Source organism: Tasmannia lanceolata, unplaced genomic scaffold, assembly GCF_043159265.1.
Source record: "Tasmannia lanceolata isolate RefF3 unplaced genomic scaffold, GAP_Taslan_0.1 ptg000016l, whole genome shotgun sequence".
NCBI lineage: Eukaryota > Viridiplantae > Streptophyta > Magnoliopsida > Canellales > Winteraceae > Tasmannia > Tasmannia lanceolata.
In genome coordinates this window covers 1,568,974-1,596,787 of record NW_027518693.1, presented here as the reverse complement: position 1 = coordinate 1,596,787, position 27,814 = coordinate 1,568,974, and the positions used below count along the sequence as shown (strand labels likewise).

At 37.6% G+C, this 27,814-nt stretch overlaps 2 protein-coding genes and 1 long non-coding RNA gene across 3 annotated transcripts; 2 read left to right on the top strand and 1 right to left on the bottom strand.

Moving 5' to 3' along the window:
• The first annotated feature begins 1,884 nt into the window (after positions 1 to 1,884).
• On the top strand, positions 1,885 to 8,472 carry PIN6 (Auxin efflux carrier family protein). The gene is made up of 8 exons (XM_077357715.1): positions 1,885 to 2,435; positions 3,529 to 3,826; positions 4,026 to 4,338; positions 6,051 to 6,243; positions 6,865 to 6,950; positions 7,086 to 7,243; positions 7,603 to 7,679; positions 7,971 to 8,472. The coding sequence occupies exons 1-8, from the start codon at positions 2,008 to 2,010 to the stop codon at positions 8,035 to 8,037; spliced, it is 1,620 nt and encodes a 539-aa protein (XP_077213830.1). The 5' UTR covers positions 1,885 to 2,007; the 3' UTR covers positions 8,038 to 8,472.
• Positions 8,473 to 14,302: 5,830 nt separating this feature from the next.
• LOC143848125 (alcohol dehydrogenase 1) lies at positions 14,303 to 18,739 on the bottom strand. The gene is made up of 10 exons (XM_077356955.1): positions 18,556 to 18,739; positions 17,987 to 18,123; positions 17,642 to 17,688; positions 16,553 to 16,878; positions 16,388 to 16,470; positions 16,204 to 16,279; positions 15,963 to 16,024; positions 15,675 to 15,770; positions 15,431 to 15,592; positions 14,303 to 14,697 (listed from the first exon to the last, which is right to left on the bottom strand). The coding sequence occupies exons 1-10, from the start codon at positions 18,599 to 18,601 to the stop codon at positions 14,581 to 14,583; spliced, it is 1,152 nt and encodes a 383-aa protein (XP_077213070.1). The 5' UTR covers positions 18,602 to 18,739; the 3' UTR covers positions 14,303 to 14,580.
• Positions 18,740 to 25,019: 6,280 nt separating this feature from the next.
• On the top strand, positions 25,020 to 27,335 carry LOC143849078 (uncharacterized). Its single transcript, XR_013235538.1, has 2 exons — positions 25,020 to 25,097; positions 25,462 to 27,335. It is a non-coding gene; the product is annotated as an uncharacterized LOC143849078 (long non-coding RNA).
• Positions 27,336 to 27,814: the final 479 nt, after the last annotated feature.

The window sequence follows — 27,814 nt, the reverse complement described above, 5'->3', positions numbered from 1 at the left end:
AGATTCATTAGTCTAACTCTTCACTTATCCAAGTAATGGGCATTGGAATTTCAAGGAATATAAAAAGCCACAAATTTAATTTTCAAGAATATAATTTGAAACATATTTCTAACAAAATTAATTTTCCAAAATTACATTTGTAAAATATAATTTGAAACACTTTTCCAACAAGCCCCACTTATAGCATCCCAGGGAATGTAACAGCCAAATAGCCAATGAGGAAATAATAAAATAAAGATAAATTGTGCCTATATCAGAAAAAAATTGTCGATTTTTGAGTTCAAGTTAGAAATATTCTCCACTAGAAGGCTGCTAACTTATAGAGTTATAGCCATTTCCAAAAAGGAAATGTTATTATCACTACACTATGTTGATGAGGTCACTCCTAACTTTATTAAAAGTACAGTATGGCCCACACCATAGGATGATCCGAACCGTCCGTTAGATGGGCCACATCCTAAATAGGTTGTGCCCTAAAAATTAATTCTACAGGTTGATCCTAACCCTCCGATCTATTAAGGTTTAGGAAATACCCTCGAACATTCAGATTGGAGGGTTAGGATTAACCAATGGAAATGATGTTTGGGGCACAACCTATTTAGGCTGTGGCCCATCTAATGGACGGTTCAGATCATCCTATGGTGCGGGCCATACAGTAGTTTTAATAAAGCGAGGAGTGCCTTCATCAAAGTACAGTGGTGCTGATAACATTTCCCCCAAAATATCATTCTCCATTTCTCCATTCTCCTTTTCGTGTGTTTGGCTTGTTGCTGAGTGTTTAAATTAAGTATTATGGTTTCTGGTTTGTTTGAACGGAATTATTTCTTGGTATCTTCAACATAAGTTCTGGGAAATAAGGTTTGTCTTTCCCCCTGTTTATTCCTCTTTCATAACCCAGCATTTAACTTGATGATATTGTTGAGATGCTTTGCAGATTTATAAAGCTCAGAGGAATGTTATCCTTTGTGTTGCGGCATGCCTTCTTTATTGGTAGGCAGTGTATACTCTTACCATATTGATTTGGTGCGAATGTCAGAATCTAACTTACATGCTTAAACTATATATGTCATTGTGTGGGTGCATGTGTGTCCATCGAGTTTGTAGATATTACAAGGAGATTCATGATTTGGAAGAAGTTGAGAAGAGGTGCAAGAATCTGTAGTTCTTTAGCGGTACAAGATTCATGTTGTATGAAAAAGAGAAGTTTTATAAGTAGGATTATTAAGTTACTATTTGAACTTCATCTGCTTTTGAAATAATCTTCATTAAGCTTGGAATCTTCTCAACAGTGGTGAGAGCCATTACATGAAGCTCTAAGTTGCTTTAGTTAACGCCTAGCTTATAGGTGTGAGTTCTACCCAGGTCCCAACACTTTTGGTCCTCTTGAACCTAGCCACGAGCACACGCGACCCATCGATGTCGGTCTCACCTTAATTGGATGATCCTAGCCCCACATTGATAACGCCTTGTGTAGGTTGATTTTTGTAAGCCTTAACCAAAACGATGGCATTTCCATTCGTACGGGCCAAGATCATCTGAGTCAACACTTGATGATCAACCAAATCAACACTCTCAGTTAAAAAGAAGTCCTAACGTGGCACCCAATGTTGCATACTAGGCCCGTTCGTTCCGATTATAGGACTCAAAATTACCTATAAATCAGTTTGGGCGCACAATCGGTTGCCACAATCTCAAACGAAAAAGGCCTAGGAGTTACAGCACCTGAAAACTTTAGGGTGTGCTAAAAATGTGCTTACATATAAATTCCCCATGACTTTATATTTATTGAAAACACAACCTCAAGGGTATTCATGTAAATTCAGTACAACACAAATATCCTATAAAACCCATTCAATTTTACTTTACCCACCCCACTCAGGAGCTGCAAAATCCTCTCATTCCTATCTTTCTTTCTCTTTCCTCTATCTCCTTTCCTTTCTCTCCACTCTTCTTTGGAGTGAGAAGAGCTAAGCTTGTAAAAAAATTTATTATAAAGGGAGAAGGAAAATGATAAATTTGGATGATTTCTACAAGGTCATGTGTGCTATGGTCCCTCTCTACTTTGCCATGTTTGTTGCTTATGGATCAGTGAAATGGTGGAAGATATTCTCGCCGGAGCAATGCTCCGGCATCAACCGCTTTGTTGCCGTCTTTGCTGTTCCGGTTCTCTCCTTCCACTTCATCTCACAGAATAACCCTTATAAAATGGACCTCAAATTCATACTGGCGGACACCTTGTCTAAGCTCATAGTACTCCTCCTCCTCTCCATATGGGCCATCTTTTTAAATGGAGGATTAGATTGGCTAATCACCCTCTTCTCGGTCGCAACCCTACCTAACACTCTCGTCATGGGCATTCCATTGCTTCGTGCCATGTACGGCGATTTCACGGAGTCTCTCATGGTGCAACTCGTTGTTCTACAATGCATTATATGGTAAACATACATATAAGCTTTGCTTTTTGTTTTTGGAAAAAAAAAAAAAAAAAACTATATAATTTTTTTAGGTTATGTTTTAGATTAACATATTCGGTGTGGCTCTTTGGCTTAAAGACTTGAAGTCACGGGTATGCTCCTCATGGACTCCCCATGGACTCCCCCCGGCTTACCGATGCGTGTGGTTTATGGGTGATTGCGCGCATCCGTAGGGAATAGTCCCGCCCTAAAAATTGGGGAGAGGATACCCTATGTCATAAAAAGAAATGTTTGGGATTATAAGTACAGATTTGCGGACTCAGAATCGGTTCTCCAAATCCAATAGAAACAGGGCCTTACTTCTTTTTAGTAATGTGTATCCGATCATTTTGATCATTTTGGTTTAATGGCACAAGGGTTGTTTGATTTTCGGGGATAGAGAATCCAGGAATAGGGGTCCCATGAAACAGTTGTTCTAGCTCACTCATGAGAATGGGGTGAGTCCAACTCTAGCCTCCAACTGAGAGTCTAAAAAAAGTTAGAAATAAGGGATTATAATAGCCAGCTTTGGATAAGAAATTCTAAAAAGCCTCTTGGAAGCTCCTTTTTACTTGCATAATATCTAAATATTTTCAAATGATTTTGAAGTTGAATATGATTATCTACACTGACTACCAACTGATATAATCTAAAATACTTTAGCAAAAGGGATTTTCGAAGTTAAATATGATTATTTGGCTACAACAGTTTTATAAATGATAAATCTAATGGCTTACGAGTTTAATGTACCATTTGTTGGTATAAGATTAAATTAAACTAACATTATTTGCAAATAAGATTAATTTCAGCAGCATATCAAGAGGCCAAATAGAGCTGTACTCAAGCTTACTATTTTTTAGAATAAGAAAGAAAATGGACTTCTTTACTTTTTATATTTCGATTTTGGTTACATAACCAAACAAGGGATGATTTTGGACTCTAAATGGGAATGAAGTGCTTATCACTTTATCTCTTATTCTTATAATTTAAACGCGCGATTAGTATAAAACCCGAGATGATTTTGTACATGTGTCTTTTCTTCTTTTCAGGATTTTGATTCCTTGGTCACTTGCAGGTATACCCTTCTACTCTTCCTCTTTGAATACAGAGCTGCCACACTTCTAATCCGAGACCAGTTTCCGGGGCCCACAGCTGCATCCATATCAAAATTCGAAATAGATGGGGATGTGATTTCATTGGACGGTCGAGATCCCCTTCGAACAGAATCCGAGATCGACGCCAATGGTCGGATCCGTGTCCGAATCAGACGGTCCACATCTACGGCCCCTGATTCAACTCTATCATCCTCCATTGGGATCACTCCACGTCCCTCCAATCTCTCCGGGGCTGAAATCTACTCCATCAATACACCGGTAATTTTATTAGATTAAGACTAGCTATTTCCTCTCTTATACTCAACTCAACTCAATTAAGCCTTCGTCCTAAACTAGCTGGGGTCGGCTAATATGAATACTTTCTTACATAAATCTTTTATCTTTATGTACTCTATATAAGCACTTGCTATGATTAATGGAACTTATCTAAGTTTAGTGAAATTCCAAAACTTATCAGGGTCCACCGCCCGAAGTGGCATTCGGGAATGCTGATGTAACATTCGGCTATAGGTCCACAAGTCCTCATCTCTCAGGGTACGCGTCATCGGACGCTTACTCCCTCCAACCAACCCCACGAAGGTCGAATTTCAACGAATTGGACACGATCATGGGGACCACAGCAAATACGCCGGTGTGGGTTAGGTCTCCGGCAGGTGGGAGGATACTCCGGCCACATTCTCCGGCAATCTCCGGCTTGAAAATGGTGTGGGATTCGCCGGGGAAGTGTCAGGGTGTTGGACAGAGACAGGACGGCAAGGATGTTGGAGGAGGTACGTGGGTCAGCTCTGACTGTCTTTTGTCTCACAAGAAAGAATATTATAAAGGAAATGATATTTCCACCTCTTTTCAGAATTTTCAATACATTGCTTTTTCATTTATCTTTTTCCTCTAAATTATTGTACGAAGAAATTTTCTAAGAAAATATTTTCCGAGACATAATTTTCCCCCAATCCAAACAAGGCCTTGGCCGGTTGGCCCTTGGGAAGAAACAAACAAAACTGGTGGAAACTCTGTGAAAGGGGTGGAAATATCACTTCAGATTGTAAAATAATTTACGAAAAGTAGTCTCAATAAACACCCTCAAAATTAGGCTGGTACCCATATCAGTTTGTCAAAATGCCAAATTTGTTGCTGCAGATACACAATTACTACGTAAAATTTCAGTTCACATCAGCTTTTCAGGGGTTCGGCTCCCTGTTTTCTGTCCATGTTGTCTCCGATCTGACAATGATACTACAAATTAGTACAGGAATAAGGGCGATGATATTTTCACCCCATTCAGTACGCATTCGCCCCCCTTGTAACGTGATTTGACGTGAAAAAGCGTTAAAGTTGCCCACTGTTCACCTTATAAGGGGGCGAATGCGTACTGTAGAGGGGTGAAAATATCACCTCCCAGGAATAATCTGGTGCAACCCTTTTGGTGTGACCGAGGTGTCTATTGGTCGCGTGATAGGTGAGCTCATTGACTTGGACCATTCATCTAGTGGCCCCCACCATTGATGGATTGATCAAATATTCAAATGTTCCTATCAGATAAGTGACCCGCAAACAGACAAATGATGGGCCCATACGCTGGACGGTCATGATTGATGATTTATTTGTGCGTATGGTCCTGTACATCATTATAAATACGAAGCAAGGTTTTAAATTTCAACCGAAATTCGAAATTTCGGGTTTCGGTCGGGGCCGAAACCGAAATTGGGTTAGGTCGAAACGTTACATAATTTCGACCAAAATTTAAGGAATATCCCTAAAAAACTAAATTTTAGTCGTTATTTATTATTATCCCGAAATTTCAGCTGAAATTACTAAAATTTCGGTAATTTCGACTGAAACGGGATAAAATATTACTTTTCCTATTTTGAATTTATAAACCGAACTTTAAAACCTTGATGTGAAGTTTCCTTTGAACATTATAAATCTATTTTATGTTTAAGAATATTTAAAACCTTATAATTGTGAAGTTTAATTTAGGTATTAAATTAAGGGGAGATACACACTACGATATTTTCATAATGACACTATTAAATTTGTTTTACACTTTTTTAATTAGCATTTTACGGCTGTTGCAATACTCAATACCCAAGACGTGTTATCAACATCCAATAAAATAGTTTGACAACATGGGAATAGTGCGTCATCAGATATGTTAGTGACAACATGAGTCTCCTAAATTTAGTACCTTTTCTAACAGGTAAATTTCTCTACCGATTATATACCATAGTTTTAAAACTCCCCCGTGTCATCGTGAACTCCACTATTTCCTTTTACCATGGCCGCGTCCGCATTTTGCCCTTTTGTACCATATTTTGCGCTACTTAGTTAATTAAAACTCCTTTGACTTACCCAAACTATGACCGCGTCAACCGAGTAGTCGACCATATCGTGCCAAGTCGACTATGACCCTCAACACTCTCTTGTTCTGAACATGACCCTCCACATTTTCTTCTTCATTTTTTATCTTCTGATTGATTTGCAGAGAAAGATATCAGCTTTAGAATAAAAACAGAGGAAGAAGATTTGAAGCTCAACAAGACGGCATCAAATCAAGAAATGCCAGGTGCTCTCGTTTTGGTGAGGTTGATATTGATTATGGTTGGAAGGAAGTTATCTCGCAATCCCAACACTTACTCGAGCATTTTAGGCCTCCTTTGGTCTTTGATTTCTTTCAGGTAAAGGACTCATCTTTTCATTGAGCGAGGATGTAGCATGTTATTATTTTTTTATGGGTGGGCTTGGGTTAGACGGACCCCTATCAGTATATTAAATAAAGAAAGTTGATACAATAGCAGGAACATGATCATTGCCCAATCCTTTGAATAATGTCTAAGGAAGAGGGTAGAACAACCAGGGTATAGTAGCATATTATTTGATTAAGGGAGCTGAATTCCGCACCCTTTCTTTTAATAATGGAACTACTTTCTTTACTTGCATTTCACATGTTGCCGAAAACTTAATCTGTTATAGTTGGTGTTACTTAATCATTTATACTTCAAGACTCCCTCCTCAAGTGTGGCCCCTCTTTTTTTGGTTGTTTGTACACGTGGACTTTTAACATCGAGGTGTTGTTGGGTTTTGAAACCAAGGCCTACTGCGAGTCGGAGTTCTTTAATCATTTATAGTTCCAACCTATTAAAGGCTGTTATAAACCCCCAAAACCGCTATCATCTAATCAAAATATATAGTATAGAATAAAGAGGGTGCCAATATAAAAAAAGCACATCCCTTGATTTATCGCCGTATAATATGAGATTGTAAGCAAATAACGGTATGATTATGCATTAATTGGGCAGGTGGGACGTAGGCATGCCAAGTCTAATTAAATCTTCGATCAAGATAATCTCAGATGCCGGGCTAGGGATGGCCATGTTCAGTCTAGGTATATATCATCACATGCAACTCCCAAAAAAAAAAAAAAAACTAATGGAAATGATATTTCCACCACCTTTTCCTTGCATTTCAACCTCTTGTTGTTTGGTCAAGCACTGAATAAACTAACAAGTGAAGGTTTCAGGTTTGTTCATGGCTCTTCAGCCTAGGATCATTGCTTGTGGTGCGAAAATGGCAGTCTTAGGGATGTTGATTCGTTTCGTAAGTGGACCCACATTGATGTCAGCAGCATCGGTTGCCGTCGGATTAAGAGGAGTCCAACTACGCACCGCCATTGTTCAGGTACTAATAGATTTATATGTCCAGTTATACTCATTTAACCTTATGCTTGCTTGATTTATCAAACAAATCTACTAACCAACTTTGTATTATCTTTAGTTGAAAGTAACGAGTTAACTCAAAACTCGGCCGAGTGAACTTAAATCAATGGGAAGTTAGGTGCTAATGAAAAATATATAGAATTCTAAGTATCTATGTATATATTGCACTCGAATACTTCCGGCAAGCTGTTATCAACTGTTTACTGACTAGGTTGAGGCAACTCACTCAATTCACTTTGTAGTGGAATCATTTATTTTTGAAATTCATCAATTATTGTTTTCAGTAATCTCTATTTACACAAACTATTATTTAAATTACAGGCTGCTCTTCCACAAGGCATTGTACCGTTTGTGTTTGCTAGGGAATATGGCTTGCATCCAGACATTTTAAGCACCGGGTAAGTTTCACACATTATTCATCTTATGAGTAGAAATTCTATGAAACTCCATTCCCTTTTTATGGATTTTTTGATTAGCTATTAAATGTTATTATAATTATCAAAACCTACCAAAAAAACTATTAGCAACATGTTTAGTAAAGTATGTTATTACCAAAACATGGGGTGTAGACACCATTTTGCCATGAAAATATTAGTAACCAACACGAAAAGTGCTTAGATATTTAGTACTTTTTCCCTTCTTTTCTTACATATGCTTTCACTCAACTTTCTCTTCTTGTGCTTTTGCAGGGTCATCTTTGGCATGCTAGTTTCCTTACCAGTCACCCTCCTCTACTACATCTTCTTAGGTCTATGAAAAGGAAGATACTGTCATTGAATAAAACAGTAGGGAACCACCAAGGTAGAATCCAAGGTGTTTAGTGCCCGAGACATGGTGCAACATGTTCCCCACAAACCAGATGTCCAAAGTAGAAGCAAGACCCCACCATCAGCATCCATAATTTTAGGATTTCTAGAGTTAGGCAAACTGTAGAAATGGAGGCACTCTAGCTAGACAATGGCCAGAAAAGTTAGGGTTAATCGTAATCTGACACGACACATTCCCTCCAAGGTGATCGATTATGTTTTAGTACATGGTTTAGTGGTAGCCGAAAGGGAAATGATAGTATCATGGGTTATCATTAGGGTAAAAGAAAGTAGAATTATTTCTTCTGGATTATAATGTAATGGATTATTCGGTGGATCTTCGTATCAAATATTTGACTCAAGAAAAGTAGAATTATTTCATCAACTTTGCTTTTATATTTCTTGACTTTGAACCAATCATCACACACAAGTTCATGATTCCTCCTCTAATATTTTTATTTGATATCCAAAAATCATGATATCCTCTGTATGGAAAGTCTTCGTTAAGCTCTTTTTGTTCATTTTTTACTTTTAATATGTTGGATTGCTTGAATTTTCTTGAATCATTTAGGATAAAAAAAACTTTTTTTAAAATAACGTGTTTCTCATTGTTTGATTACTCATGTAAGATAGTAGTAACTTGAGGACCTTCTATTTAGAATGATGTCTATCTAAATAAGCCATACCCTGATCATTTCCTACTAAATTGTGGGAAAAAAATCCTGGAATCAAAAAAGGGTCTCCAATTGACCTCTTTACTTTTGCGAGTTTAGGGCTCTGCAAAAGCTAAAAGTCTCACTGAGAAAGGGAACTTTTGAGCAATGGAAAAAATAAAGGGTACTGAACTGCTTCTCTTTTACAAGGACTAGCAAATGGGGTGTGTGTGTGTGTGGGTGTGTGTGTGACTGTGTGTGACTGAGAGAGAGAGAGAGAGAGACCCACCATTAGGAAGTTATTTTAAATGGGTGTCTTTATCAGAAACTAGGTATAAATTTTTAAAGCTTGTATGTGGTGCCATTATCAAAACTGAGCTGAAGTTTTTAGGAAACTTGTAAGGGGGTCTATATCAAAATGGCTCCTAAGAATTCAAGATTTGCTTGCCTACTTTGGGTACCTTTTCATTAAAATTTTAAGTTTTTAACCAACAGAAAGAGAGGTTTCCTAATTGATTTTATTTAGAGAAAGAGAATACGAAAACGGTTGTGATTAAATGACAAATAATGGACTAAATCTTGTGTTTGTAGTAAAAAGGGATTGGAAAAAGTATCAGGTAGCCTAGTATGGAGAGAGCCGTATGGAATGCCAAAAAGGTTTTAAAAGATTGAGTTAAGGGAGGAAATAGTGTGAGTGGAAATCTGTTTGGAAATAATGAACAAGTGTCCATTCAAAATACGATTCTACACCGATAATACTTGTAAAGATCCCATTGGGAATTAAAGAATGGGATTTGCTACAGATTTTGATTGCAAAAGAGTGCTATTTCTAAGTATATTTCAATGTCATCTTGATGGGTGACCCAAGAAGGAAGGAATTAGTAATTATGAGGCCTAGTACACGTTAAAAAAAGGAACCTCACTTGTATCGATCCCACGGTTTTAACCAGAGCTTTATCAAATGGAGATGGCAAAGGAAGAAGGAAAGCGAAGCTTCTTTTCTCTATAAGGAGGAAACGATTTGATAAAAAGGGCGAGAATTACTTCTTTCACATGGGCTGTAATGCATTGAAGGAGAGATTCTTTTGGCTAGGTAAGGAGAGCCTCCTTCTCTCGTTACCTAGAAGGATCGTTCAAGGAAGGTAATGAATACATTGAGGTACGTGGCAAGGAAGCTTCAGGAAGTTCTTTTCTCGTAGATCTTGCTATCTTGGGATTTTAGCTTGCTTCAAATGCTTGCACTAAAGAGAGGTGGTGGAATTAGCAAGGTGCATGGTGAGGGGAAATGGGTTTTGTTGAGAAGCTAAGCTTGATATATCAGCCGTTTGTCACGTCCCAATCCGTACTCACGGCCCAGCACATAACAACGTCGCATACGTGAACAATATCATATCCATCTAATTAAATCCATAACATAACAAATCTCTTACCCTCTTTCTCTCTACCTAACAGTCTAACACAAGTAATTTTTTTTTGAAATAGCCCTAACACAAGTAATTAAACATTGTCTTTTAAAATTTGTTCACAAAATATTCATTGTGTGATGACTCAAATAGAACTAATAAAATGATAGAAAGTGCTAAGCCTCTGCTCCCTCGTTCGCACTATGGGGATCGAAATATGAAAATTTATGGGCTTCAAAATCTGAAAAATTGTAAATCCACAGCCATCCAAAGCCCAGTACATAATAATGTGCTACTTCAGTTGGATCTAAGGGAGCAAAGGAACAAGGTCCATCAACAGAGTCACATTAATGTACAAAGCGTTCACATGAGAAGAATGCCGTGAGTCAAGTAACATAGATCACCTGTATTTGCTAAGCAAAAGAATAGCATGGTCAACCCAAACTTTGGAGCATAGGCATCAAGACAAAAGATGCGTATATCATATTCATTCGAAGAACAAAGTTGAATAAAGAACGAATCCACTTCAAGGTCATTGGCCTAGTCCAAAAGGCATGTTATTGCTATCACCGACTGCCCAAGGTGTTCAGAACTTGTTCCTACACATATCATATAGACGGGATCCACATGGCCAATCGTCAAAAATAAATTTTCTTATTTAGCTGCTTTCCTTATTTACGTTATTATTTCCTTATATTAGGTTTCTTTATTCTCTTTTTACGTATTTTTCTGCTGATTTCTGTTTTCTTATTTTGCTTCCCCTAATTTCTATATAATACAAATGTTGTATGGCTATTCAGCAAGAGATAATCAAATTTAGTGTAGTTAGCATATTGGAGGCCAAGTTTCCTCGATTTAGCTCATTGGAGGCTTGAGTTTCCTCGATTTAACTTACTCTTTCGATCTTTTCCTATCATCTTTTTCCCTAATTTCTTTTCTGATAGAACGGTGTTCTATCAAGTTGGTATGAGAGCGGTTTACTGGTGGATGCCTATTGCTCACCGTCAAAAGAACAAGATTGGTATCAAGGATTTGAAGGCTTATTCCATGACTACAGGAAATAAGAATGTGTTGTCCTCAGAAGAACTTGCCTTAGAAGCAAAGTTGGATCCAAGGGATGCGCTGATCGAAGCGCGAATCGAAACACGAATCCAAGCCATTGAGGCAAAGATCAAATTGAGAATTCAATCCCTCGAAGAGAATATAATGAAGATGTTTAGAGAAATTCTTTCTCAACATCCTAATCCTCCTCAGGTGATGGCACCGTCACCTGGCATGAAGCTATGGGAGCCTCTAAGTGAAGACTTCAACGAGAGCACTGTCGAGAAGGCTTATACAACAATAAAGAAAAGACAAAATAGAAAAAAGAGAGAGAAATCAGATCGAAGATCGAAGAAAGAGCAAAAAAAGCCACAAAAGAAAGGGGTTAGTGATTACCAATGTTCTTGAGTCCAACAATGCTGCCACCGCAAAATTTGGACAAATGGTCAAAGAAATCATAATCTTTCCATTAATCAAGAGGTTTAAATGGTGTATTCCACTATTCCCTATGAAAGAGATCACAAGATTAATAAAAAAGATGGACAAATCCAAAATCCGACACCCTGCGAATAGACACGCGCACGATCGACCGTGCCATGAGGTCGACTGAGATGTTCTCTATTGGGAATCGATCCCTGAAGACAAAGACATTTGCAGTCTACCATGACGCACGGTCGACCAAGACGCTCTTTCAACGGTGATATCTTTCATACAATCATCATTTCTTGTGGTGAAATTCGGGTAGGAATTGTGACCAGACTTTTATTCTACAAAACTGAAGGTCTTACTGCTGTGAGACGAAAAAATGCCAAGCTTGACCAGTTGAATGTAATAAATGTGCCATCTTGGGCCATTGAAAGGAAATGATTTTGCCATATTGGGCCCCTAGAATGCAATGAGTAGCACTATCTTGAACTGGATTAGTCGGCCAGATAGACCAAGATACAATAATATTATGCTCTGAGTCACTTGGGTTTAATGGTTAAGATGTGCGGTCTTGGGCTGGATGCAAGTTACGAGCTTGGAGGATACCTCATCTTTGGGCTTTTGGACTTGGGCCTTTGACCTTTTTCGATTTTGATTACCTGCTCTTTGTGATTTTATTGGGTTAAGTTGGTTTTTTAGAGAGCTTTTTGGGGCATAGAGTGCATTGTTTTCTTGTCGGACTACATTTTACAAATTTGGGATGTATAGTTTTAAATCATGTATTTAACTATCGCCAAATATGGACTCGCATATGATAACTATCCCGGAGGGAGTCCAATATGCCAACATATTAGGAATATTTTGTCATACTCACGATATATTGGCCAATATGGTGTACTATAGGGTCTCATATACCCTGTAAATCGGTACCTTCAAACTTAATTTGGTTGCACAAACTCTCGCCATCAGGATTTTGAAGGAATTTCAAATGCCATTCCTTGTATGGCTGGCAATATCGCATTGAACTCGACTCCTTCACATGTTTCCTAGCTAATTATTGCATTTCTGTCTGGTAAGGTAAAATTCAATCCTCCTCAAGTGATGGCACAGTCACCTGGCGTGAAGCTATGGGAGCCCCTAAGTGAAAACTTCAACGAGAGCACTGTCGAGAAGGCTTATACAAGAATAAAGAAAAGACAAAAAATAAAACAGAGAGAGAAATCAGACCGAAGAAAGAGCAAAAAAGCCACAAAAGAAAGGGGTTAGTGATTACCAGTGTTCTCGAGTCCAACAACGCTGACACCGCAAAATTTGGACAAATGGTCAAAGAAACATAATCTTTCCATTAATCAAGAGGTTTAAATGGTGTATTCCACTATTCCCTATGAAAGAGATCACAAAATTAATAAAAAAAATGGACAAATCCAAAATCCGACACCCTGCGAATAGACAGGCGCAAGATCGACTGTGCCATGAGGTCGACCGAGATGTTCTCTATTGGGAATCGATCCCTAAAGACAAAGACACTGCGAATAGACACGCGCAAGATCGACTGTGCCATGAGGTCGACCGAGATGTTCTCTATTGGGAATCGATCCCTAAAGACAAAGACACTTGCAGTCTACCATGACGCACGGTCGACCGAGACGCTCTTTCAACGATGATATCTTTCATACAATCATCATTTCTTGTGGTGAAATTCGAGTAGGAATTGTGACCAGACTTTTATTCTACAAAACTGAAGGTCTTACTGTGAGACGAAAAAATGCCAAGCTTGACCCGTTGAATGTAATAAATGTGCCATCTTGGGCCATTGAAATGAAATGATTTTGCCATATCGGGCCCCTAAAATGCAATGAGTAGCACTATCTTGAACTGTATTAGTCGGCCAGATAGACCAAGATACAATAATATTATGCTCTGAGTCACTTGGGTTTAATGGTTAAGATGTGCAGTCTTGAGCTGGATGCAAGTCACGAGCTTGGAGGATGCCTCATCTTTGGGCTTTTGGACTTGGGCCTTTGACCTTTTTCGATTTTGATTACCTGCTCTTTGTGATTTTATTGGGTTAAGTTGGTTTTTTAGAGAGCTTTTTGGGGCATAGAGTGCATTGTTTTCTTGTCGGACTTCATTTTACAAATTTGGGATGTATAGTTTAAAATCATGTATTTAACTATCGCCAAATATGGACTCGCATATGGATAACTATCCCGGAGGGAGTCCAATATGCCAATATATTAGGAATATTTTGTCATACTCACGATATATTGGCCAATATGGTGTACTATAGGGTCCCATATACCCTGTAAATCGGTACCTTCAAACTTAATTTGGTTGCACAAACTCTCGCCGTCAGGATTTTGAAGGAATTTCAAATGCCATTCCTTGTAGGGCTGCCAATATCGCATTGAACTCCCAGGAGATTCCTTCGCATGTTTCCTAGCTAATTATTGCATTTCTATCTGGTAAGGTAAAATTCTCTCTCTCTCTCTCTCTCTCTCTCTCTCTCTCTCTCTCTCTCTCTCTCTCTCCCGTCTACGTATTCTCCTACTCTATTAGTTTATGCTGCGCAACCGAACACAAGTTACCACTATTCTTCGAGATAACTCCAGGCAAATCCAATGCTCGTCTCCTCCCTGTAGACTTCTTATTACGCTACTCTCCAAGTCTATTGCATCCAAACAGACATATGTACACTAAACTGGAATATTATAAAAGAGAGGAACTACAGTAGTTAACAAAACTTGCATATAACATTACACATTCTTCCTCCGTTATAAACACAATACCAGGGAAATGGGAGAGAAAAAAAAAACTTTCCATCTGAAAGTCCAAACTACCTGTTTTGGATGATCAAATGAAGAGCTTATAAATCTAGATGTACTGACTATCAAACTAATACATCCTTTATTCCATATCTTTTATTTTCCAAGGAAATCTGAGCTTGATTCCATGCCGTTGCAGTCCTTTCTATCCATCCATGCGAATAATGCACCGAAGACCATCCCCTTGGAGCATGTACTCAAAGGCCTTGTTGATTTCAGAGAAAGGGACTTCATGGGTAATGAATTTCTCCAGTTCAAGCTCCTGCACCATGCAACCCACAAACAAAGCAATGATAAAATACCTATTATACTCTGAATTTTACTACTAAAGTGTAGTTTGTGAAATGCATTATGTATGACTCTGAAAATCCATTTGTTATGGAGTTTCACTTACTGAACCTCCCTCTACCTCGTCAGGTAATCTAACCGTCACAATCTGACCCCATTGTGTAAATATTGTCCGGTTCTGGGTTTTCCCCGACCACCCCCCCCCCCCCCCCCCCACCCCCCGCGGCCGGTTTTGTTTTCCAGCAGCACAAACCGTGCCTGACCCAGTAGGGACCCACCCCTTGGAGATGCTGAAATTGCGTCTAGCTCGTCAGGTACTGAACCTCCCCCTTGAACTGCATTGATTGAAATCCATTTGTTATGGAGTTTCACTTACTGAACCTCCCTCTAGCTCGTCAGGTAATCTAACCGTCACACTCCGACCCCATTGTGTAAATATTGTCCGGTTCTGGGTCCCCCCCCCCCCCTCGGTTTTGTTTTCCAGCAGCACAAACCGTGCCTGACCCACTAGGGACCCGCCCCTTGGAGATGCTGAAATTGCGTCTACATGGGGAGAGGGAGAGTCCACATATATAGCCCCAGAAACTCTCGCCCTTTCTGATGTGGGATCTTAGAATAACTTTTTTTAATGTCTGGGTTCTTACAATAACTTTAATTAGAAATAGAGAAAATACCAAATATAATCTTATATTGTCTAGATCATGTACCTTGTTCATGTACTTTTCAACGACTGAAGGAAGATCGGAGCGTGGTTTGTAGTTTCCGAAGAAGGTTCCCTTGAGAGTCCTCTCATTCAACACATTCATGGGGTGGGTCTTGAATACAGCGTCTTTGTGAGGAACGCCGACTAAAACAGCAACACCCCAGCCCTGACAACATCATGAACAAAATGTTATATACTATGGATTGGTTTTAGACTTAAAAGAGGAAATTAGGAGGGCAGAAAATTACATCGTGAACGCATTCAAATGCGGATATCATTGCATCAACGTTCCCAGTACACTCGATGCTCCGGTCAACTCCACCACCAGTCATCTCAGCAAGCACCTGATGAAATCCAATAGTTTGAAATTACTAAATTTAACTAGAATCACATTCTACACCTAGCAAAAAGACTAAGCTAAAGAAATCTATAAATTAATGTATTTTAGTGAAAACCCATCTAACACAAAACAATAAGAAACAAGATTTTCATCACTACAAATGTACGATGTTATACGGCAATGATCAGAAGCAAACCTCTTGAACAGGTTTGTCATGATCTTTTGGGTTTACAAACTCTGTAACACCGAACTTCTTGGCTGTCAACAGAAAAAATTATTGATGATAAGTAATATTTATTTTATCAAAAAAGCATATAGATATCAAATCAAAATCCTAATATAGTAAAATTGAGAAATACTATTATCAAACCTAATAGCAAAGCAGATTAAACATTTCTAGCTAAAGTGTGAATTGATTGGTAGTTGCAGTAGTTCACCTTCCTCGAATCGCATAGAGTTCAAATCAACACCAATAATCCTCGAAGCCCCGGCTATCCTAGCCCCTTCCGCGGCCTAATCATGTTAAGAACATAATACAATGTCATATAGTAGGATAAGGAATACAAATAGAATTTCCTCCATAGTAAGAGAGGGATGAAGGGAAGGAAAAAAAAAACTCACAGCAAGTCCGACAGCTCCCAATCCGAAAACAGCCACAGTTGAACCCTTTGTTGGTTTTGCAACATTTAAAGTGGCACCAAGACCTGAAAAGAAAATCTATTTCAATCAAAATCTTGATTTGGGAAATAAATTTAGCAAATGGAATTGGATGGAATGGTGGTTCACCTGTTGAGATCCCACAGCTAAGAATGCAAACTTTATCAAGAGGAGCCAAGGGGTTGATCTTGGCAACACAACCAACATGTATGACAGTGTACTCGCTGAAGGTGGAGGTGCCAACAAAATGGTAGATGGGTTTTCCTTTGATAGAGAATCTCGACTGCCCATCGCCTATCATAACTCCCCTGTCAGTGTTTATCCTGAGGAGATTACACATGTTACTCTCCTCTGATTTGCAGTGGACACATTCCTTGCATTCCCCAGTGAAAACAGGGAGGACATGATCTCCTGGTTCAAGCTCTGTCACGCCCTCTCCGACGCTCTCCACAATTCTAATAAGTTCAGAAGAATGAATAAATGAAGTAGAATAAAGAAACAAATTTTCTGTGTGTATGAACCAGAATTTACTAGAAATTGTAATTCTATGTTTTTCATTCACTGTAACAGTATTATTTCTGATATAGAAATTTTACTTCAGAACTCCTTGATACACTAGAGGAAAACCAAAATGAGTATGTTTTAGAATCTAAAAGAGAATTATGATCTTTCTATAGGATAAATATATAAATTGTGCCACTTTTATTGGATTAAGAATTTATCTTTACAACTAGTATATTTTCGGAAATAGAAATATTACTTTAGATCTCCTTGACATATTAGAGGAACACCAAAATGAGTATGCTTTAGTCTAAAAGATAATTGTGACCTTTCTACAGGATAAATATATAATTTGCGCCACTTTTATTGGATTATGAATTTATCTTTACAATTGCTTCTCAAAACGTGAATAATTGCAGCTCGGATCATCCCAACAGTGGAAAAGATGAAATGACAGTAATTGCTGAAATTAATATCTATATGAAAGATTCAAAATATTAATGTTCATTTGGTAAAAAAAAAAAAATCTCATTCTAATGCAAAGACCAATCTTTCCCTTTGAGATCACAGAGAATGATTATGATCTGATTAATACCAGTATACCACGCTAGCTAAAAATTTTGAAAAAGAGCCATAAAAGAAAAAAGAAAGGAAAATACATAACAATAACAATTTTTAAGCACTTAAAAATTAAATAGATGAATAAAAATGCCATACCCTCCTGCTTCATGGCCAAAGATGCGAGGAAACATGGGCGTCTGACCCTGCAAAATTCAAATCCAATTTCATTCAGTCATCCAACGCTAGATAGCCATTTGGATACATGGATTTTACCAGCTAAAACCTGGATTTTATATGATAAAACATGGATTTTACGAGATTGAGTGGTAACACACCTTAATTACGCGTTTAAAATCCAGGTTTTTGCATTTAAAATCAACGTTTTAGCTTATAAAATCCAAGTTTTAGCTTGTAAAATCCAGGATTAGAAAATCCATGTATCCAAAATCACAAAAAAAAACAGAAATAGAGAGAGAGAGAGAGAGAGAGTTATTTTTATACCTTGGCTTCCCAGAAATAGACATCAGTGTGACAGAGAGAGGTGTAAAGGATCTTCAAACGGACCTCCATGGCCTGTGGTGGGGCCACCTCAACCTCCTCAATCACCAGTGGCTTCCCTGCCTCCCAAGCAACAGCAGCTAATGCCCCCACAAAATGAAACATATTAAAAAAAACAAAGATCAATTAACTGATAAATAAAATGACCAAGGTGAATTTGAATTAAGAAAAAGCATTAACAATAGGAGTAAGTAGTAGATTACTAAATATACAAATCGAACCCATTTACAAGATGTAAAGCCGAGCCAAAGAATCGATTAAATGGGTTTTTTTTTTTGGATAAAGATGTGAACAAAATAAAAAACCCATCAATAAAATTAAGGACTCAATAAGAGAAACACAAAATCTGAAATTAAAAGAGTCTAATTACAATCTTAAAAGACCAAATGAGGAGACCAAATACCCAATCTTTATAAGGAGCCAAACAAATAAACGAATTAATCATTTTCTTTTCCATGAAAAGAAACAAACAAAGAATCAAAAACCAATCAAAGGAACCATCTGTTTCTCACCTCTGCATTTTATAACCTGACCAGCAGTGCTCGACATCTCTTGCATGTATCTCTCTTCTTCTTCTTAATCTCTTTCAAAAAGCTCTGTAAGTCTCTTAGCTCGAATTTGAGAGAGATTTGAGTCCTTGGGAGCGTTTTATACACGAGACAGTATATTATTTTATTCAAAACCATTGTCGTATTGAATGTTATATACTACGAGCCTTAATAAAACCAACTCTGGTTTCTTAACACTGTATGGTTTAGCATATTTTATATCCATCATGGGATTTGGTAGGCAATTTCGTGGAAAGGCATTTCACAGCATGGTTTTAAATTTCGACGGACCGAAGCCGAAATTTCCGGAAATTCTGAATTTCGGCCTTTACCAAATTTCGGCCGAAATTCGGAATTTCGGTCCGTCCGAAATTTTGAAATGAATTAAATATTATTTTTTAATTATTACCAAATTTTGACCCAAATTCGAAATTTCGGTTTTTGGAATGTCCAAAACCGGTACCGAAATTGAAATTTTAAACCATGTTTCACAGCTGACTTTTGCAGGAGAGAACAGCTACACAGGCTCACTAATCAGTAGATTTTGTCTTATTCATTTAATTCATCTGAAGTGGTTGTTCGCTAATGCAAAAGTCAGCCCCAAAATGGCTTTCCACTAAATTAGCTAGCAGATCGCATCTATCATACATCATAATCATGTCATGTTTCTTTGGGTTGTCATTTGACTTTTTTACAATCCCCAATAAAATCATTTTTCATAATTTCGTTGGGTTGTCATGCCATGTCTCTCTCTCACACCGTTGGGCCTAATTTGTTGAAATCTTTGAACATGGTAGGCCCCACCCATATTTTTCAAAATGAATTGTACGGCCCACACCATAGGATGATCCAAATCGTCCATTTGATGGGGGCATAACCTATTTACGGAGATGGCTGGCATTAGTGACTTTGCTAGCGTCGCTGGTCTGCTCAGATCTTGGACGGGCTTTTGGCGGTGCCGTGCTGGAGAAGAATATTGCCCTCGCAGGTCGTTATGCCGAGTGGTGACGTCCTGCCATTTGGTGTCAAGGCTTCGTGCGGACTCGGGAGCCCCGTGGCGTCATGTGACCGGCGCTCTGATTTTGACCGCAATAGTGGTGAAAGGCTGTGATGACCTAATGGCCCTTATTCGCCTTTGGAATATTGGATGGATGATTCATTCGACTTCGTGCCACTGTCACACACGATTGGTTTCTTATGGGAAGAAACTTCCAGCTTAAGCTTAAGTTAATACACTAAAAAGTTATTATTTTAAAATATTTTTCGTATTTTTATTAATTTCAAATTTTTTTTATGTATTTGTAAAAGGAAAATTTACTAAGAGAGTTCATCCTTAATTTCAATTGGATGTAAGACTTGGTGGTGCAGTTTCAACTGAGTGGTCTTCCTAAAAATGATGTAACACTTTGCAATACTTCCTTAAAAGAATAACTATTACTAGAGGAATGATAGATACAAGGGAGCCCTTGCATAAGAGCCGCAGAAGGGCTCTTGATTGGATCCACGTCATCAAATGTAACTGATTTTACTTTTTCAACCAATTTTAAAATATAACCGAAGATGACGTGGATCCAATCAAGAGCCCTTCTGCGGCTCTTCATGCAAGGGTTCCCTTGTATCTATCATTGCTCCTATTTTACTATACTGCCTTGGTTTTATTTAAAAGAGATGTTTAAGGGATTTGCTAGGGACCATCGCAGAAGGCATTTCGCGGACGGTCTGTTGCACAAGAGAGCAGCCACATCATGAATAAAGGCAAATTCCATGGAAAAGAGAGCCTATGTGGCTGCTCTCTCATGCAACAGACCATCCGTGAAATGCCTTATGCGATGGTCCTCAGCAAATCCCTTTATTTAAAAAGACTTTAAACCTTTAGTACCATACTTAAATTAATACCATCCCATTGTTTCTTTAGAAGATATTAACTTGGATAGGTTACACTGGGTTACCGAAGAATAGAAAATAAAAAACGCGTGCACACCAGGTTTTTGAATTTTTTATTTGAAGTGTTGAATGGGTGAGACCCATGGTCTTGGTCAGATGCAGAAAGGACACGGACACCCCATGTGTAAGGTGATGGAATACTAAATCAACACTTGATTTTATTTAGGAGCACAAAACCTTAAACGAGGCTTGCCAGAGGGTCATCAAGGACTCTATTAGTTCCATACTGCACATGCTACCTCTTAAAAGTGATCTTTTGGGAAGAACATAAACCATTTTTCTAATTGGAAAAGCATAAAGTAAAAAGATAATTGTCATTATTAAAGACAAGTGGGTCGTCATTTCCCTTTTAATAGTTATAGAGGACATACTAGTCATTTAATTGAGATGTTTTTAAAAGAGTTTGATGTTTAAATGAAAAAAAAAAATGGAGTTGACACATTTTATAATTTATTACTTATCCCATAGTTTGTTCAGTACACAGATTGCCTGTCTGAAATACAACTGCTGTGCGTGGGTTTGATAGAAGGTCGTACTTAAGATTGCATTTAAATACCTATTGCAATTCATTAACCTAATACTTGGAACGTTATGCGATCATTCACAACAAGTTGTATATAAAGAATACTTTCTAATTGGATGATTGGTGAACTAGGTCTGACATCTGTTTATTCTTTCGTTCTATAATTGAAGATGAAACAATTCTAAGGCCCTGTTCGTTTTAGATACACTAAGCACTTACCTATGAATAAGGGTGTCAACGAATCCACTTCGGATTGAATCCACCTATGTCTCAGTCATGATCCATTCAAATCCCTTATCGGTCAGATCGGATTCGGAGTGTTCTTCAGATCCTACTTCCTGTGTCCCGATCACAAACCGTTTCAAATCGGACCGTCCATCGGAGAGTTCTAGTATGTCCTACTTACATTGTACATGGTTAAAATGTTAAAAGGAAGTTAGAATGCTTAGTTGACCATAAGTAAACCACTATCCTTTACTGGATCATGTGATATGTAATATCTGCCAAATGAGTAAGAGCTATAGTACTTGCACAATGATGGAAATCCATGACCAGAGTTGTTCACCAAATGAAATTGAAACAGGTCTTTTGAATACACAAATGAATAAAAATGTGATTCTTTTTTATCTTGACTAAAACTCGAAGATTGCAAAACTCGGATGGAGCACATGCAAGCCAAGATTGTGACTATTGACGGGATGGAGTGGTCTAGTGGATTAGGGTTATTGAATGGGTGAATGGGTGAGCGACTAGCAATGGCGTGAATGAATTGGCCGAGTAGATTAGGGTTATTGGAAGAAAACGTGGATGAAGAGGAAGAGCTATATCATCGATGAAAATGGAGGAAAAGGAAAGTGAATCACGTAATTGCAGAAATGTGAAATTTATTCGCTTTTACAGAAATACCCTACACATTTCTTATGTTATTACAGACTTTATAAGGGTATTTTTGTAAAAATATTTTGGATCGTGACTATCCATCGGATTTTCTTTAGGCCATGTTTGCATACCCATGAGATTGAGATTTGGATTTAGTTGATATTTTGAACTGGATCAGAACCTTAGATTTCCAGTGCAAAAAATTCCGATTTTCAAATCTGTTCTGCGAGACGTTATTTGGAAATCAATATTTGTAGCAACTTCCTTCTCTCTCTCTCTCTCTCTCTCTCTCTCTCTCTCTCTCTCTCTCTCTCTCTCTCTCTCAAAACATGTTCATGAAGATGATGGATGTATTTTGTATCCAAAACTCAAATCCAAATCAAAATACAAATGCATGAGGCATCCAAACGGGCCCTAACATTATTTCCAAATAATCACATATAACTTATATAAACTTTTTCCACTAATGATTATGTGCAAATTTTATCCGGAAGTACTAAAGAGGTCATAAAATGACAAACATATCGGCCCCAATTGAATTTGCCTCTATAAAAAGATAATTAAATTATAATAACAATGTTTTATTTTATGCACACCATGAAAGCTGCAACTATAATTCCACTTGTATAGGAAGAAACTTTTTAACAGAAATTCAACTGGGTCTCCGTTTGATTGCATCAAAAATATGGAAATTCTAGTTTTTTTTTTCCTTATTCACACGATGGTAATTGTTGGTTGTAATTTTCCCAAATGAAAGCTCTCTTTTTCCAAATAAAGAAAAGGAAAGTAACCAGAATCTCTCTTCTTCTTTTTCCTTCTATTTCAATATTGTGTACATCCAAACAAACTCAAATCTAGCACAATGAGAAATAAGTACGCGTAAAGTATAAGAACCATTTTTCCAATGATCCTAACCATTGATTTGTCAGTCTCACTATCAATAGAAGCCGTGTTCCAAAATAATTCTCCACTTGAAAGTGGATGACCATAAAAGCCAAAAAAAACTCCACAAATTAGAGGGTTATCATTATTTATTGGAGGTATTTTTGCACCATGACCAATTGTGAGACCAATAGATGAAGATTTCTCCAAACCAGTGATTCATTATAAAATGGGGGCTTACACCATATAAAAACTACAAAATAATAGAAATGCTATGGTGTAAGCTCGTATAGTCCAGTATTTTTCAAAAATAACTGTACGGCTTGCACCATAGGATGATCCAGACCGTCCATTTGATGGGCCACAATGTAAATACATTGTGCCCCAAAAATCATTTCCATAGAATGATCCCAACCCTCCGATCTATAGAGATTCCCATATTATGAAGTTCCTCTAATAATCATATGGCTAGGATCATCCTATGAAAATGATTTTTTTAGCACACCCTATTTACATTGTACCCCATCAAATGGACGGTTTGGATCATCATAGACCATATTATGAAGTTCCTCTAATAATCATATGGCTAGGATCATCCTATGAAAATGATTTTTTTAGCACACCCTATTTACATTGTACCCCATCAAATGGACGGTTTGGATCATCATAGAGTGTAGTACACTACTCTTTGAAAATACTAGACTTTAGGGGCTTACACGTATAAAAACTCCACTCGTAAAAATTGAGAACAAGGCAAAACCCTCCTTTAAAGGGTTTCCAAAAACACAAAAGGAAATGTCAAAAGAGAAAGTCTTCAACAATGATCATGTTTGCAGATTGCCTAGCCGAGATAGTAAAGAAAAATCAAAAGTAAGAAAAAGTAACACCCTTCAAAATCAAATACACGGCGAACCAGAAATTAAAGCAAGCAACATCCACTACAATATAGCCGGAAGAAAAAGGTTTTCTTGTTTTTTAACTCTCGATTCTTGTCCTGCACTCTCTCTCGTATGTTTTGACCATTTAGCCCCTAAATAATTCATATATCTATATGGTTTTTAATGACGACAGATGGGATAAAAAGAGAGAAGGAGGAATTTTTTAATTATTTCCTATCCTAAATTCTGTGAATTTAACCCGTCAGTGACATTCCCCTTTACCCCTCTAAAATTTTCCACTTCCTTATTTAGGCCGGGGTTGCTATACTCACTAGTTTTCTAACTGCAGGAAAAGAAAAGAAAGGAAAAGAATCTAATATGGAAAACTAGAAAAGAAAGGAAAAGAAACTGTGAGAAAATTCCTTTCATAATAGATGGATGGAGGGGAATGTCACTCACGTGCAGAATTTAGGATAGGAAATATTTTCGAGAAACGAGTGAACGGCGAAAATGTCAAATCATGTCCAATCACAAGAAAAATTGGCTTACTTTCTTCTCCTTTCCTTTCTCATGAAGGCAAGTGAACAGAGCTTTTCTCAAGAAGGCAAGTGAACGGTCCGCTCATTTCTCCCTTTCTGTCGAACATCATAGATATTTTCTCAACGTCAAAGATATTTTCTCTTCTCCGCTTAATCCAAATTTTCCCACGAAATTATTTTCCTTTGTAATTCCGCTTTCCCGAGAAAACGAGTGAACGGCGGAAAATGTCAAATCATGTCTAATCACGGGAAAATTTGGCTTACTTTCTCTCCTCCTTTCCTTTCCTTTCCTTTCTCACGAAGGCAAGTGAACAGAGCCTTTCTCAAGGAGGCAAGTGAACGATCCGCTCATTTCTCCCTCTCTGTCGAACGTCAGAGATATTTTCTCAACGTCAGAGATATTTTCTCTTCTCCGCTTAATCCAAATTTTCCCACGAAATTATTTTCCTTTGTAATTCCGCTTTCCCGAGAAAACGAGTGAACGGCGGAAAATGTCAAACCATGGGAAAATTTGGCTTACTTTCTCTCCTCCTTTCCTTTCTCACGAAGGCAAGTGAACAGAGCCTTTCTCAAGAAGGCAAGTGAACGGTCCGCTCATCTCTCTCTCTCTCTCTCTCTCTCTCTCTCTCTCTCTCTCTCTCTCTCTCTCTCACGTCAAGAGATATTTTCTCTTCTCCGCTTAACCAAACACATGTCAGACTCATCGCTATTAGAAGATAGATATCGGAAGAAAAATAGACAGTTTTTTCTTCTTCTGTCTCTATCTCTCTCTTCCCTCCCTCCCACGCCTCAGCGCATGAAAAACCCCCGGCCACCGCAAGCATCGCCTACCTTCTCTGTGCCACTTCGAGACTCTTGGAGGTATTGTATTCTACTTTAACTTTTTTGGGTTTTGGTTGATTTTTTAAACCCCCAATTATTGAAGTCATCTTCCTCCAATTTACTTCAATTCTCTGCATGCATGTGATTACAAAAACATTTCTTCTTTTTTCTCTGCATGTGAATACAGTAATAAAAAAGGGTTTTGATGTGGGGTTTTACCCTTGGATATTTGGCATTTCTTCTTCTACGAAGAAATATTTGTTGGAGCAAGCGGTTGAAAACAATGGATCTAATAATGAAAAATAATGCAAAAATATAAAATTATACTGACTTGAATGAAGGATGGAATAATAACGATCTTGATTGCGATATTGCCGTACGTCCTTGAACACCCACCTTAAAGTGTTATTCGGCCCAAATCCAGTGCAAGGATCACATGGCCGAACCACCTCCAGGAACAGCAGGAGAATGAATTGTTGTAATGCACCACTCAACAATCCTATAAGGCAAGCTCTCTATTGAATACTTTCTATTTTTCTTGAGGCTCTTGAGTAGTCTCTTTTTTATTTTCTTGGATGCTAGAATGAGGGCTCTATTTATAGAGTTCAAATAGCAACCCAAAGGTCTCATTGGAAAACCAGGGGACTCCTTGAAGAGATACACCCATTTAATGTGACATTTAATGGATTCATAGAATTCTAGATGACTCTTCGTAGGGTCAAAGTCTACTACGAGTCATACATGAATCTCTAATTAATCCCAAGAGTCATCACTAATGGGGGTACTCAAAACCAAGAGTCACCATTAATGGCTAATCCAAAGGTTCATGGATTGTGAAGAGTTGCTCACAAAGAGTCAAAGCTTTCATGAACCTATTAATATGAGCCATTACATAGATTCATTGCTACAACTCATTCACTTATCCATAACTATGAAAAGTAACCATTAAAGCCTCATTAATTTATTTTGATAATTTGAAACTAATTAATTGGAACAAAATCCAACAATATTTGGGTCTTCGTTAATTTTTCTTATTTGTGGTAATTTCAAGAGCTACCTATGGCATTTTTTTTTGGTTTTGGATTTGTTAATCAAATAGGGAATTGAAACTTTCATTTCAATTCGAACTATCTACTATTTTCTTAAAGTTGTTGCATGTGTTTGTCTCACTTTGGCTTAATCTTTCCTGATAATTTCAAATCAAGGTGTGGGCTCTTAATTTGATTATTTTTCAGACCTTGATCATGTATTTTTGCAAGTGGTCTTTAAACTATAGGGTTTTCTGCAATTAGTTTTGTGGCTTAAAGAGAATTATTGGAAGGGGCTGAACTTACTTCACACAGCGGGTGAAATTGTTTAGATTTCACCTTGGTTTTGCCTTCCAATTTTATAGATTTGCCTACTCTGCTAGCATGAGTTACAAATTTTGCAGAGCTGATGGTTTATTAAGGCCCCCAACTATTCCAAACAACAGTTTTCATTGGCTAGGAAGAAGTGTGTCTATATATTCCATTATCTATTCCATTTTAGCTGTCTAAAGAATTGTGTCTATATATAAGCTAAAACATGCCATAGAGGATCATTTCTATTGGATAATGGTCGGTGTTCTTTCTACTTTGTGTTGTATAGCAGAAGGTTAGAGAGGAGCTTGGATTAGCATCTTACAGAGCAGACACAGCCGTCAGCAAAGAAGGCAACCATTCTCCGCCCACAAGGATCTATTGAATTCATATCCCAGTTCTCCAATACATTATTTGGGTCATTTAGTGCTCTGCATATCTCATCTAATTTCTGCACTTTATGAAAACCGATTGTGACTGATAAACCGATTATTGGAGATTAACCAATTTTTGTTTCAGTGGTTCTTTGCAAGAAACAATACAATAGGATGGAGATATCGCTTCACACAGTCGCGTCACTATGAAGCTTTTGCAATCAGTTGAGACCCTCTCTTCTCTGAAGAAGTACCCTTAAATTTGTTGTTTTGCCATTTCCAATGGAATTTTACTCGATTATTCTTAAAGAATGCCTGCAAGAAAACCGTGTCTTGCAGAATTTTTTTAATCATCTTTTCTCCAATGATTTAAAGGGAAATGATATGGGTATGGCTTATTTAAAGCGATATGATTGTAAATTCAAGGCATCTCTAATTAAAACTTCAACTTGGATGGTTTAAGTTGTTGTTTTTCATTTGTAATTGAACAAAGGATCATTCAGTTTGTAATTCTCTGCTATGCAGCTGACCTATCTAATTTGAGTTATCTATATTTTTAGTACTGTTTCATACTTCATAACTTTTGCTTAATGGTTACTGGTTTGTTGTATGCATATTTTCCTTAATTGCATTTATTTTTCACTTAATGTGCAGCTCTACGTAGATGCCAGCAAACCATTCACCTGAAAATGGTTTTGCTTTGGAAAACATTGCCATTTAGAAACTTTGCTTCTGGTTCTTAACTATTCCTGGTTATTAATTTGCGTCCTCAATTTTGTTATTAATAGAACTAAAAATTATTATAATGATGGTTTAGCCAGATAATATTATAAATCATACTTTTTTGGCAAACCCAATTCTGCTTTTTATTTAACTTTTATGATTTTGGGTTGTTTCTCATTTTGACCAGGTTTTACGTTTTTAATGCTGTTTTTGGATTTCGTGAAGGAATCTTGGTTTCCTTCACTTTGTTTTGTGGAATTTCTTTTTTGGGTTTAGTAGAGGAGTTAGATGGTGAGAATTTAGTTGATGGAATCAAGGT

Excerpts from the sequence above, each read along its gene's own strand:
- PIN6 (XM_077357715.1), top strand. The coding sequence starts at position 2,008 with ATGATAAATTTGGATGATTTCTACAAGGTCATGTGTGCTATGGTCCCT. Across the intron at positions 7,244-7,602 it reads TACGCACCGCCATTGTTCAG|GCTGCTCTTCCACAAGGCAT; the intron begins GTACTAATAGAT and ends TTTAAATTACAG. Across the intron at positions 7,680-7,970 it reads CCAGACATTTTAAGCACCGG|GGTCATCTTTGGCATGCTAG; the intron begins GTAAGTTTCACA and ends GTGCTTTTGCAG.
- LOC143848125 (XM_077356955.1), bottom strand. The coding sequence starts at position 18,601 with ATGCAAGAGATGTCGAGCACTGCTGGTCAGGTTATAAAATGCAGAG. Across the intron at positions 18,124-18,555 it reads TCAGGTTATAAAATGCAGAG|CTGCTGTTGCTTGGGAGGCA; the intron begins GTGAGAAACAGA and ends TGGGGGCATTAG. Across the intron at positions 15,593-15,674 it reads CATTTGAATGCGTTCACGAT|GGCTGGGGTGTTGCTGTTTT; the intron begins GTAATTTTCTGC and ends TGATGTTGTCAG.